The following is a 14,651-nucleotide window of genomic DNA, read 5'->3' as shown; positions in this document are numbered from 1 at the left end:
CTTAACGGTGGTTGTTTAAAAGAGGGGAACTTGTAGGCAGGAAGGGCTGTTATACGTATATTTAAGAATGTGTGTTCACACTCAGCATGAGCAGGGATAAGGGAGTGTCCTCATTGAAAAACAGATTCCTGTTTTTCTGGTGGATCTGGGGAAGAAGAATGGGGGAGGACGCTATTAACTTTTTCTGTACGAGGAAAATATTGGTATGACTATAATTCTTCCCAAGAGAAGACACTAGTTTGATGACAATACTTTTTTTTTTCTTTCCCTCAACTTTTCTTTTTTCTTTATCACTTCAACTTTCTCTTTCCTACTTGATGCAGTAGTCATGGGACTAGGGCTTCAACAAGTGTTGGAAACAGACATGATCCCTAGCTAGACAAGAAATGTAATCATAGTTTTACGTTTGTTTTTTTTTTAAGATTTTATTTATTTATTCATGAGACACACACACAAAGAGAGAGAGAGGCAGAGACACAGGCTGAGGGAGAAGCAGGCTCCATGCAGGGAGCCCAACACAGGACTCTATTCTGGGTCTCCAGGATCACGCCCTGGGCTGAAGGTGGCACTAAACTGCTGAGCCACCCAGGCTGCCCAGTAACTATAGTTTTAAACCTTTATGTCAGAATTTTTAAAGGTTTGATAGGGCAGGTTGTGCCTTCACTCCATTTCCCCAACTGGAGTTAACAGTGAATGAAGCTCTATTGTTAGTGGCAAAAAGAGCCTGCTGGTTCTGTACCTAAGTAACTCTACCCTATAGGATCAGGAGTGGATTGATGGGGAGGCACTTGCTCGACTAGTATTGTTGCTTGCAATCTAGACCAGCATAGTAGTTTGTTCGTTTTTAAAGATTTTATTTATTTATTCATAAGAGACACAGAGAGAGGCAGAGAGAGGCAGAGACATAGGCAGACTCCATGCAGGGAGCCCGACGTGGGACTCGATCCCAGGTCTCCAGGATCATGCCCTGGGCTGAAGGTGGCGCTAAACCGCTGAGCCACCCAGGCTGCCTAGTTTGTTTGTTTTTAAAGATTTTATTTATTTATTCATGAGAGACACAGAGAGAGAGGCAGAGACATACGCAGAAGCAGGCTTCCTGTGGAGAGCCCGAAGTGGGACTCAATCCCAGGACCCCGGGATCACGACCTGAGCCAAAGACAGACACTCAACCACTGAGCCATCCATCCTCTAGACCAGCACAGTAGTTTAACCTAATGTTCCTTCCAAAAGTGCAAAGGTTCAGGTAGAAATGAAAAGAAGGAATGGTAGCTGAGGGTAAAGAAATGAATCAATGGGTTATATAATGAAGGAAATTCAGTATTATATTAAAATCTCAAGAAAGGCTCAGAGCAAGAGAATAATAAATATTGCTTCTCAGCTCAATTATACTAGATGCTGAAAAGCTGAAGCCATATATTGCTGAGACCACTCCTGCTTTTGGAACCTGACAAAATCAAAACCTGCAAGCTTGAATGGCCTCACCCTGGGAAACATTTTCATATGATATGATGATGGACTGGAATAATTATTAATGACTGACTGTGACTGTAGTAATGTGCCAGTATCTTGACTTTTTTTAAAAAAATATTTTATTTATTTATTTAAAGCCTGTGAGTGGGTGGGGGGTGGTGTTGAAGGAGAGGGAGGGACAGAATCTCAAGAAAACTCCTCATTGAGCATGGAGCCACACACGGAGCTCGATGAGGGGTTGGGCTCGATCTCATTACCCTGATATCATGACCTGAGCCGAAATCAAGAGTCAGATGCTTAATCAACTGAGACACGCAAGTGCCCCACCAGTATCTTGACTTTTATAATTCTTGTGCTATAAGAGATTCATGGTCAAAGATCAGTGAGTGGCCTATGGTAAAGTACAAAAATATATTTGGTCCTTGTCCCAGGTTCCTGGCACAAGAATTCCCAAAACTCTTGAATTTCCTGAGTGATAGGAGTATCTTTTGTTATTTATAACAAGCTCCTTTCAATCATGGCTAAATTTATGCTAATGAGGTGACTTAGGGTAAGGCCCCTAGGTAACCTCAGGATGGAATGGTCACCAGAAAGACAAAGTGATGGCGGCAGGGGGTGGGGGTGGTGGGGGTGGTGACTAAAGATTGATCTCTATAAAAACTCTTGGATAATGAGATTCAGAGTTTCTGGGTTGGTGAACACATCAAGATGATGGCAGGGTGGTGTGCCCAAAGAGGGCATGGAAGCTCCATGCCCTCCCACCCTATACCCTGCCCTATGCATCTCTTCCATGTGACTGTTCTTGAGCTCTATCCTTTGTAATAAACTATTAATAGTAAAGTAAAGTGCTTTCCTAGATTCTGGGAGTCATTCTAGCAACTTGTCAAAACTGAGGGGAGGGGTTGTGAAAAACCCTGCATTGTAGCCAAGCTGGACAAAAGTGCAGGTGACATGGAGACCTGGTAGTTTCAACTGGTGTCTAAAGATTTTATTCATTGATTCATGAGAGACACACAGAGAGAGGCAGAGACATAGGCAGAGGGAGAGGCAGGCTCCCTGAGGGGAGCCTGAAGTGGGACTCAATCTCAGGACTCTGGGATCACTCCCTGAGCTGAAGGCTCAACCACTGAGCCACCCAGGTGCCCCCTCAACTGATATCTAAAGTGAAGGCAGTCTTGTGGGACTGAGCCCTTAACCTGTGGGTTCTGTGCTAACTCCAGGAGTTAGTATGAGAATTGAATTGAATTGTTGGATGCCCACTTACTGTCTGAAGAATTGGAGAATTGGTTGTTGGTGGGGAAATACTCCATAATGAACAGTTATTATTTTTATAATGAAAAAGAGTCAAATAAACATTTTAAAAATGAAGTGGTATACCTTAAACACTGAATAAACACCTTAAATTCTCAAAGTTTGCTGATATCCTTCAGCAAATTTTTAAATATTGTTTGTAAAATGAACAAAACTTAATTATTCCCAACTCGACCCACAAATGCAAGTTTTTCTTGAAGAGTTCCTGATTTCTTCCATATATTAAACTTCAACCATATCTATAACCATTTTTAGTCAGTCGCAGTGGCTTACCTCCTAGATCTTCATCTTCATTGGTTGGGCCTTCTGCACTGTCCACATTTTCTGTTTCATGTGGTTTGGTTAAGTCGTAGTCATTCAAAATCACTGGACATTCTAGGAGATAAAAAGAATTTTAATCATACAGGCCAGTTTTAAAGGATTTTTATAAACATGTATTAAGTAGACTTCCATTTCAGCATAATCTCTTCATGATAGTGCCCCTTTCATACATACTCCAAGTGGAATACATGTGAAAACTCCTGAGATTCAGAAATATGCCCAGGGTACACCAGAGTTAAAATGCATTCATGTTCCTTCCTGACAGGAATTCTCTCTCCTTTGGTATGTCTCACAACATTCAGTAGGATGCTATCGCTATTTATTTATTTGTTTGTTTGTTTATTTATTCATTTAAAGACTTTATTTATTCATGAGAGACAGAGAGAGAGAGAGAGAGAGAGAGAGAGAGAGAGAGGCAGAGGGAGAAGCAGGCTCCACACAGGGAGCCTGATGCAGGACTCGATCCCGGGACTCCAGGGTCATGTTCTGGGCCAAAGGCAGGTGCTCAACCACTGAGCCACCCAGGCTTCCCACTATTGCTATTTATGACCAAGAAGCATTTATGTAGTGATGAGAAATACTGAGATAAAAAATACCGGCATAACCCAATTAAGGAAATATGTTTTCCTGAGAGAAAACCCATAAGCAACTGTATATGAAATCCTATTTTCCTTTTCTGTTCACATTATAAATGTGATTCTGTGGAAGACATATTGGCCCTCGAGTTCCTTTATTTCTTTGGACATTTACTAAATGCTAACAAGGCTACAGATATGAGTAAGTCATAATTCCTGTCCTCAAGGAGCTTATAATTTGCAGATGTAGATAAGTCTGAATGCAAGACATTACAGGTCTATAATGTAGACTCAGACAAAGTATTACAGGAGCAGGAATTCATTTGTGAAAGAGAGCAGATATAATAAAAGCATGCTTAAATAAACAGCAAACTTGTTAAAAAATTAAGTCTAAAAGAAATATACTTTTGTATATTTGTATATTATATAAATACTGATAATATTAGATGTTAGAAGAAAAGGAACAATGTAGCAGGTATTATTTCATGTACAAGCATGTAGCTTAAAAAGATGTTACAAAAGAAATCAACTAAAAACTTATTTACTTTATATCAAACTGGTTATGTCCTTCCTAATGTTTTTTTTTAAATTTTTTTATTTATTTATGATACTCACAGAGAGAGAGAGAGAGAGAGAGAGAGAGAGAGGCAGAGACACAGGCGGAGGGAGAAGCAGGCTCCATGCACCGCGAGCCCGACGTGGGATTCGATCCCGGGCCTCCAGGATCGCGCCCTGGGCCAAAGGCAGGCGCCAAACTGCTGCGCCACCCAGGGATCCCTGTCCTTCCTAATGTTTAATAAAATATTACTGAGTAGCTACTACATACAAAAAATAGTCAAAGATATTGAATCCTGTGGCATTTAAGCTAGGTAAAGTAGGAGAAGTGACTAGAAACTCTGCAGTGGCATTCCTTCCAGCTGCATCCATGACTGAACACATGGAGCAGGACTTTTGCTGGAATGCAGGAATAAAATGGAAACATATTTCACAAAATCCATGATGAAAAGGTGCTAAAAACATGGTTATTGTGGACTCATGTTTTGATTTATAAACAGGTTAAATTTCTCATTTCTACATATTGTAACATATACTCTATGAACTCTAAGACACTATTCTAAATAGTAGCTCACTTTTCTCAAGCTCAAAATGACTAAAATAAAGTGCACACCTAAACAACTAACATGATGTACAGGTTCAATTAAAATATAAGGTTATAATCAACAATAACAAAAAGGTATTTAAGTGATAAATTTTGTAATATAGCATAAATTTTGATCCAAAGGGAGTTAATCCAGAAAACACAGAAGTTATTTCTAAGAAATCTGAAATGTTTATAGTTTATTCTAGAGCAGGAATCTGCAAACCATGGCCTGAGAGCCAAAACTAGCCATGGCTTGTTTCTGTATGGGCCCAGGTAGTAGGAGTGGTTTTTACATTTTCAAAGGATTGTTTAAAAAGGAATATACAACAGAGACCATATATGGCCCACAAAGTCTAAAAATTTACTTATCTTGCCCTTCACACACAAAAATTTGTTGACCACTATCTACAGTGAAAAGCACAAGTTGATAAAACATAAGCTACTACATTGTTCAACAAGAACTGTCTTCATTTAAACCAGTAAGTTAAAAACAATTTTTTAAGGGAGAAAACCACAGTGATCAAAATTAGGTGGGGTGTGATTTGGCCCTATGATGCCGAAGAATTTATATAATTGAAATGGACAAGTTGTTTTTATATCAGAAAGACCACATTTTTTTCTAACACATTTCTATTGCATTTTTACTGTGATCAGAATATTATTCTTCCTTTGGTTATTTCAGTAAAGGTATATTTCTAGGGAGGAAAGACTTGATGTTACCTGTGGGCATAGACTCTTCCTGACTGCTTTTCAGTTCCACATTTGGTTTTATATCTGAAAAGAAAAGGATTATAAATATTAGCTACTTAGAGTAAATTTTTTTCAGATTTGGAGCATTCTAAATTTAATAAGGATACCATTTTGGGAACTTTAGCAGATTTCCTCTTCAGAGCCGGGCTGTTCTTTACCTCTAGCCTCCCTTTTTTAGGAGGATAAAAGGAATTATCTACACAGTCATTGTATTTTAGAGATTAAGAGGAAAACATTAGTACTTTGTACTTAACATTTCTTAACTTTTCATTTTGTATCATGTCTCTTCAGCCAAAAGCGCTTCCATTAGCATTTTTTTAAAAGATTTTATTTATTTACTCATGAGACACACACAGAGAAAGGCAGAGACATAGGAAGCGGGAGGAGAAGCAGGCTCCATGCAGAGAGTACGATGTGGCCCAGGGACTCTGGGATCACGCCCTGAGCCAAAGGCAGATGCTCAACTGCTGAGCCACCCAGGCATCCCTCCATTAGCATTTCGAGTAATGCAACTATGTGAGTGATAATTTTTCCTAGTTTTCGTTATTTGTAAATATCTTTATGCCTTCAATTTTAAAGATTTTTATTTATTTATTTGAGAGTGAGAGAGAGAGAGACAGGGATCCCTGGGTGGCGCAGCGGTTTGGCGCCTGCCTTTGGCCCAGGGCGCGATCCTGGAGACCAGGGATCAGATCCCACGTCGGGCTCCCAGTGCATGGAGCCTGCTTCTCCCTCTGCCTGTGTCTCTGCCTCTCTCTCTCTGTGTGTGACTATCATAAATAAATAAATAAATAAATAAATAAATAAATAAATAAATCTTAAAAAAAAAAGAGAGAGAGAGACAGTGAGTGAGTGGGGGGAGGGGGTTAAGGTGGAGGGAGAGGGGCAAGCAGACTCCATACTGAGTGTGGAGCCCAAAGCAGAGCTCAGTCTTAGAACCTTGAGATCATGATCTGAGCTGAAATGAAGAGTTGGACACTCAATCAACTGAGCCACCCAGGCAACCATCCTGTCCCTTTTGAAAGATTTTAATTTTGCCTTCAATTTTATTTATTTATTTATTTATTTATTTATTTATTTATTTATTATTTTATTTTTTTGGTATATATTTTTTTATTGGAGTTCGATATGCCAACATACAGCATAACACCCTGCCTTTAATTTTAAAGGATATTTTTACCTGATAAGAATTCTGGGTTGACAGTTTTCTTCCAGCACTTTAAAGATAGCATTCTACTACCTTCAAGGCTCTATTGTTTCTGATAAGAAATCGGTGATATTTGTATTATTGTTTTCCCACACATAATGTATTCTTTTTCTCTGCATGCTTTCAAGATTTTCTCTTTATCTTTGGTTTTCAGTAGTTTGACTATGATATATCTAGGTGTGATTTTATTTGAACTTATCCCACTTGGGATTGCTGAACTTCTGTAAATTTATATTTTTCACTAAACTTGAAATTTTCAGCCATTATTTCTTCAAATACTTTTTCTCCTCCATCTTCTTGCTCCTTTCCTTCTAGAACTTCAACTGCAAATATGTTAGACTTTTTAATATTTTCCCACAATTCCCAGGCTCTGTTCTCCCCCTGCCCCAATGTATCTTTTTCCTCTGTGCTGTTAGATTGAATAGTTTCACTGATATATCTTCAAGTGCATTCACCTTCTTCTGTCATCTTAATTTGTTAAGTTTATCCAGTGAGTTTTCTATTTCAGATATTATAATTTTTAGTTCTAGAATTTCCATTTTGTTCTTTTGTCATAGTTTTTCTGTCAAGATTTTCTATTTGCTAATTCATTACAAGCATATTTTCCCTTCTGATTCCAATATCTATGTCATCCTGGGGTTAGCCACCATTGATTCTCTTTTATCTTGAGTATGGATCACATTTTCCTGCTTCTTCAAATGACTTAATAATTTTGGAGTGTACCTTGGACATTATAAATGATATATTACAGAAATTCCGGATTATGTTATGTTCCTCTGAAGAGTATAGAAATTTTGTTTCTTTTTAAAGCATGCAGTTAACTTGCCTAGACTCAAACTTGAATTCTGTATCACTGTAGTGAGCAGCAACTAGGGTAACCAAATGTCCCAGCATGACTGAAACTGAGGGTTTTTCCAGATCAGAGAACTTTTCTAGTTCCAGGGAAATTGGGACAAGTTGGTCTCTTGAAGAGGCATAAATCTCTGTTCAATATTTTAGTCTCAGATAGGCTGCTCAGAGCATGACCCATATATGTGTGGTTCAAGGATCAGCTAGAGATCTGGAACAGCCAGGGAATTTATGATATAAATCATACCAAGATTTCCCTCTTTACTTCCCAGCCTGCTGCAGATACTATGGCTTTTTAAGCCAGTGTAACTGTGGACTATCTACCCAAGTTTTGGTCACCTTGAGGCCAAAATTGGTGCCTACCCGTGGGTTAAAACAAATATAAAAACAAGTTGGTTTTTACATTTTCCAATGCTTTCAGGTAATAGATTTTTTTCATATTTTGTCCAGAATCTATCATTGTTATCGGTTCGAAGGCTCATTCAATAGGAGGTACCCCTCTATTGCCAGAAAATCTTCTTTGTTCTTTTTTTTTTAAGATTTATTTATTTATTTATGATAGACATAGAGAGAGACAGAGAGACAGAGAGACAGAGACACAGGAGGAGGGAGAAGCAGGCTCCATGCCGGGAGCCCGACGTGGGGACTCGATCCGGGGACTCGATCCAGGGACTCGATCCAGGGACTCCAGGATCATGCCCTGGGCCAAAGGCAGGCACTAAACCGCTGAGCCACCCAGGGATCCCCTTCTTTGTTCTTTATTTTAATGAAGATCAGGGGATCCCTCGGTGGCTCAGCGGTTCAGCACCTGCCTTTGGACCAGGGTGTGATCCTGGAGTCCCGGGATCCAGTCCCGTGTCGGGATTCTGGCATGGAGGTCCCAGGGATCAAGTCCCGTGTCGGGCTTCTCCCTCTGCCAGTGTCTCTGCCTCTCTCTCTCTATGTCTATCATGAATAAATAAAATCTTAAAAAAAAACTCAAATTTGGTAAGTTAAAAAAAAATAATGAAGGTCATATACCCAAAACTGTTCAAAACAGTACTAATTTCAAATATCCAATACCATTATCTAGTCACGTTTCAATTTTTGTTTTGTAAAATAGAGTCACTACATTTATATTCTGTTCTAATTTTAAAATTTTAATGTATTATCCATTAGACGATGGCAGCAAAGCATGTTTTTAAAATAAGCAAAGGGGCCCCCTGGCATAGGGTGTAAAAACCCAAGATAGGTGAGAATAAATCTATACAAGGAAGGGAGGCAACCCAGGGCAGGCTGCTGGAGACCAGCCAGCCTGAAGAGTATGACATATGGAGTAGGCAGTATGAATGAGATAAGCAGGAATTCTATATGGAGGGCAGACAACATAGGAAATCAGAGCCTGAGTCAGCTAAAGAGAGCATTCAGGCAGGAAAACTGCCCAACTTGGAATGCTGGAGTCCAAGAGGGATAAAAAGGGTATCCAAGATAAGAGACAGCTTAGCATAAGTCAGAGCCTGAGCATGGTGAATAAGACATCCATGCATAGAGGTGGTCTGGTGTGGGTTTTCCGAGCCTAAATGGGGTGAGTAAGGCACTCATATGGGGACAGTGGAGGAAGCTTCCATACATAGGAATGCTCCAGTCTAAAGTGTCAAAACTTGAGTGGGGTAGAGGGCATCGATATACTAGGGACAGCCTTGCATGGAGGTGTCAGAGCCGGAGAAAGCGTAAAGAGTGTCCACATAGCACAGTAGCTATTGTGCAGGATGTCAGAACCCAAATGAGGCACGAAAAGCATTCTGTGCTGAGGAAGGGATGGTAGTGGCAATGGCTGATTGATTACATAAAGGTGAATTCATCAAATAAGTAAATATAACAAGAATAAGAGTCAGATTTTTCTGTCAGAAAAGGGAGTTACAAATGTAAAACAAAACAAAACAAAAAGACTCCAAAAAACCCTGTGGTACTGTATTGGAAATGAAGGTACTGGCTTGCACATGTGATTTCTACTCTATATAAACAGATATAAAATACAGATGTAAATATGTATATATGTGTATGTATATATGTATAGATATGTATGGATATACATACATATAGTCCCTAGCCCTGTCCACTGAGAGTCCCTGGGAGCAGTGACACTACAACAACTTCTAGCATCCAGATATTAACTTCTACGTATCATTTTCCACTTAAAGAAACCAGGCTCCTTGGAGAAATGGCTGATTCCACAGTTGGGGCAGGAAAAAGTACAAGATGGGTCTGGAACATTCACGAAGCAAGAAAGTGTGCACAGAATGAAGAGTATATGTTAAAGGATATAGAAATTATCTTGAAGAGGTTTCCACTGCCAAATCTGAGACAGGGAAGTATCAAAATAATAATGATAGTATGGGATTATAACCCATTAAAAAAAACAAATTCATGAGTCTATGTTGACATTAATAAGTAAATAAACTGAAAGTCAGATGATTAATGGAATATCTATAAAGTTTCAAAGTGCTTCTCTCAAAATACTTATCATTACAAACATGAAAAGAGCAGTACATAGTGAAGAACTTGGTAGACACCACTGTAACTGAACAAAGTGATCATCATCAGTAATGGGACAAATGAAAATTATGTGCCATCTGATAATAAAAAGAACACAGCATCACTTCTGTGATATTGCTGCCAAATAAGCATAATATGAATCTAACCATGAGAAAATGAATTCTAATTGAGGGATAGTTGACAAAATAACTGGCTTTGTAATCCTCAAAAGTGTCCAAGTCATGAGAGATTAAGGAACTTTAGAAACTGTTCCAGACTGAAGGAGAGTAAAGAGACTTGACAACTAAACACAATGTGTGATTCTGAGCTGACTCCTCCTGCAGTAGATAACACTGTAAAAACAACTGAGAAATCTGGATGGAGTCTGAGGATTAAATGGTAGTAATGTATCAATATTTATTTCCTGACTTGGACATTGTTTTGTGGTTATCTAGGAGAAATACCCTTTAGCACATTAAAGTATTCAAGGGTGATAAGGCATCATATTAGCAACTTAGTCTCAAAATTTCTGAAAAAAAAAATTTGTACTGTATCGCAACTTTTCTGTAAGTTTGATAGTGTTTTTAAAAAGCTAAATGTGAAACTTTTAACTGCACACTAAAGGGATTCTTAACAGGAAAAAAAGAAAACTAGCTCAAAGGTTTCACATAAACAACCTTCATGTGAAAATATCTTTTAGTTACTACAAAGCAAGATGGCTTTTGATTTGGTGACCTAAAGGAAAAAGGTCCCAGCCCCCTGAACCTTTTAAACCCTCTGACAATGGCATTTAAATAGCTCTCAATATTCTTTCAAGCAACCTTTGTGTGTTGTAGAGAACACCAGAAACAATTTAGCACAGTTTCTAAGAGAAAAAGGAGATTCTGATACCTTAGTGTTCAGAACTTAAAGGAGACATTAAAACCATCCATGATCAGGCTACATGGAGGAGCTCCTAAAATATATATATAAAATACAAGACAGAAGAGATTGAAATACATTTTTTCCACCTAAACTTAAAGGTCCTCGTAAAAACATGATACCCAGTAGTGGATAGAGTGTGAAGGAATTTCCGAGAGACCAGAAACCTGTTAAATATTTCTAAGTACAGTAAAAACTTTTCAGTTTTTAATGGATCATTTTGTAATTTCTTTAACTTCAGTCAAAAAAAAAAACCCTCAAAAATGTTCCATTTGATGGGGTCTTCTGGGGTCTTTTTAATATATTGGCAGATAATATAGCTTTAAATATTTTCCAAAAGAATGCTCTAGAAAGCTAAGAATGAAGGGTCCCTATATTGCTTTTGAAATAGTTTCCTATACTTATGTTTATACATAACTAGTGCTAATGATGGAAGAATTCCAAAATGGGTTAATTTTAAGTATAAATCTCCTCTATTTTCTACATCCCTTCGGTTACTTGAATAGGTAAATCATACTCTTGCCTCAAGACCTTTGCATTTTCCTTTCCTTCTAACCAGAATGCTCTTTCCCCAGATCACCATGTGGCTCACTTCCTCTCTCATTCAGACGTGTGTTCAAAAGTCACCTTACCAAACAAGCTTTACCTAACTACCCCATATAAAGCATCATCTTCTGTGGGTAGGTGAAACAAGTGATGGGGATTAAAGAATACTCTTATCGTGATAAGCACTGAGCAATGTGTAGAATTGTTGAATCACTACACTGTACACCTAAAACTAATATAATACTATATGATAACTCAAGTGGAATTAAAATTAAAAACTTAACTAAAAATTAAAAAAATTAAATGTCATCCTCCATTGTCACTTTCTTTTCTCTTACCCTGCTTTATTTCTCTTCATAAAATCTCTTCATTGTCACTACCTGACATATATACACATACATTTTTGGGGGTGGGGGGGCAGAGAGACAGGGAGAGAGAGAATCCCATGCAGGCTCCACACCCAGCACAGAGCCCAAGGAGGGCCTTGATATTAAAATTCTGAGATAAGGACCTTAGCTGAAACCAAGAGTAAGACACATAATTGACTGAGCCACCCAGACACCCATTGTCTGTATTTTTTATTGCTCTTTTGCTGTATCTTCAGATCCCAAAATAGTGCTCACTCATGATGGACACTCAAAAAATACTTATTGAATGAACACATGAATTTTTACATCGATCTAGATGAAGGTTCTGTAAAGTGTAACTTACCACCTGTTTCTGTATGTCATGTGAAGTAAGAATAGTTTTTATATTTTTTCCCTCCTCTGCTGGTTTTTACATTTTTTTAATACATAAAAAAATTAGAATACTGTTTTGTGTCACTTGAAAATATATGAAATTCAAATTTCAGTATCCAAAAATAAAGTGTTATTGGAATACAGCCAAACTTCTTCATTTATGTGTTGTCTATAGCTGCTTCTATATTCCAGTGGCAGAGTCAAACAGTTGTAACAGAGACTATATGATTTACAAAGCCTAAAACAGTCACTATCTGTCTGGTCCTTTACATAAAAAGTTTGCCAAGCCCTGCTCTAGATCTGTTACTAATACTAATACTGTATTGTCCAATACAGTAGCCACTAGCCATGTATGGCAATTTAACTTTAAATGTAAATTAATTAAAATTAAAAATTTAGTTTCTCAATCATACCTGCCACATTTCAAGTATGCAATAGAACATGTAGCTAGTGGTTACCTAATTGGCCAACACAGATAAGGAACATTTCTTTTTTTTTTTTAAAGATTTATTTTTATTTACTTATTTATGATAGAGAGAGAGAGGCAGAGACACAGGCAGAGGGAGAAGCAGGCTCCATGCAGGGAGCCTGATGTAGGACTCGATTCCCGGATCCAGGATCACAGCCCCGGGCGGGAGGCAGGCGCTAAACCGCTGAGCCACCCAGGAATCCCGATAAGGAACATTTCTATCATCACAGAATGTTTTTTTGAACAGCACTGCTCTAGATTTTAGGATAGCTTGCTGTTGCTGGGATACCACTTAAAAGTTATTTCTTTAAAACAAACATTAAAACTCTGGATCAGAAAAAAAGACGTAAATCAAACTACATATAAAAATTAAATATCAAGCAAAATTTTAAAGGTATCATACCAGGAAACAACAATAACCATGTTCTACCAATATTTCCAAAATTCTAGCAATTGGAATTTCAAAAAAAGTTGTGGTTTCCAGTAATGCAGTAGTCAAAGATATATAGTATCTACGCAGCACCTTTCATACCAATTGAAACATTAATGTGACCTTTTGGAGGGTAAGAAAACAAAAGCAAAACAAAAACAAAACACTGCATGATGCCAAACATCCAGATACAATATCTTTAAAATATGCTTAATGTATGTGTACAAATATATACTTAGCATCATATTACCATTAGGATTTTTTGGTATCATTAGATAAAACTATTCTTCTTATTTCATTTAAAAGCTAAAGTTATGGGCAGCCTGGGGGGCTCAGCGGTTTAGCGCCACATTCAGCCCAGGGTGTGATCCTGGAGACCTGGGATCGAGTCCCACATCGGGCTCCCTGCATGGAGCCTGCTTCGCCCTCTGTCTGTGTCTCTGCCTCTCTGTGTCTCTCATGAATAAATAAATAAAATCTTTTTAAAAAGCTAAAATTATAATCTAGCAGAAAACCCTAGCACACACTCATTTCCTATCATTTGTCTTTTTGCCCTTCCCACAACTAAATAGCCATCTCCTGATATGTTTTAAGTAAATCATTAGTGTTTTCTATTGACACATCTTAAGTAACAAATCTTATAAAAGGTATAACTATTTATTACTGAGATAGCTGACAATGTATTGGACTGGAAAAATTAAAGGTTATTTCTTCTGTGGCTTTCCAAGTACTCCAGAATTTCAAAGCTTTACTAGCAATCTCAAATTGTTTTCTACCAGTATTGAAAACAAGCCTTCATTATATGCTTACTGAGAGATGACAATTTCAAATTTGTTTTTACTCCTTCAGATTCTCTTTTCACTGACAAAGATGCCTTTTAAAACAATTTCACTAGAGTTTTTTATTAAGATACTGATATTTTTCTCAGAAATTCTAGCATTTTATACACTGCTAAATGAAAGGGGGTAGATTACAAATAAAATTTAAACTTGGAAATGGCAGCAGTCTGGTTGAGAGTTCATTAAGTTCATGGGTGAAGGTTTTAACCTCTTAGCTCTAAAATAAATGATCTATGAACAAAACCAAATATTTACATTAGCAGAAAATTTGCAACCATATTTTTAACTCAAATGATTATAAATTTGCCTTTATTTTAATACCATTAAGTAATTATCATTCATTTAAAAAATACCAGCTAACAAAATTCTGTTCATAGTTTCAGAAATCAGATTTCTAGCCTCTGTCTGTTTTCCTGGTAGAAAGTATAGGTGCTAAAGGAGAGCAAAATGTTAAATCTTAGAAAAAATCCTAGAGTGAGTTTGCCATCTGCCAGCGTCATTGGTGCCTGACAGCTGCCAGAAAGCTGTCTCTCAGTGTTGACACTCCTTTTTATCTTCATAATGGTAA

At 37.8% G+C, this 14,651-nt stretch overlaps 1 protein-coding gene across 1 annotated transcript in view; it reads right to left on the bottom strand.

Moving 5' to 3' along the window:
* Positions 1 to 14,651, bottom strand: part of IKZF3 (IKAROS family zinc finger 3) — a 90,637-nt gene that overhangs the window by 59,120 nt on the left and 16,866 nt on the right. Inside the window, exons 2-3 of the mRNA XM_072747320.1 lie at positions 5,539 to 5,592; positions 3,055 to 3,156 (exon numbers count right to left, since the gene is read on the bottom strand). Coding sequence (XP_072603421.1) covers positions 3,055 to 3,156; positions 5,539 to 5,592 — 156 coding nt within the window. The remainder of the gene's footprint in view (positions 1 to 3,054; positions 3,157 to 5,538; positions 5,593 to 14,651) is intronic.

This window comes from Vulpes vulpes, chromosome 2 (assembly GCF_048418805.1).
Source record: "Vulpes vulpes isolate BD-2025 chromosome 2, VulVul3, whole genome shotgun sequence".
NCBI lineage: Eukaryota > Metazoa > Chordata > Mammalia > Carnivora > Canidae > Vulpes > Vulpes vulpes.
The sequence above is the reverse complement of the archived record's forward strand: the minus strand, read 5'-3'. Positions and strand labels throughout refer to the sequence as shown.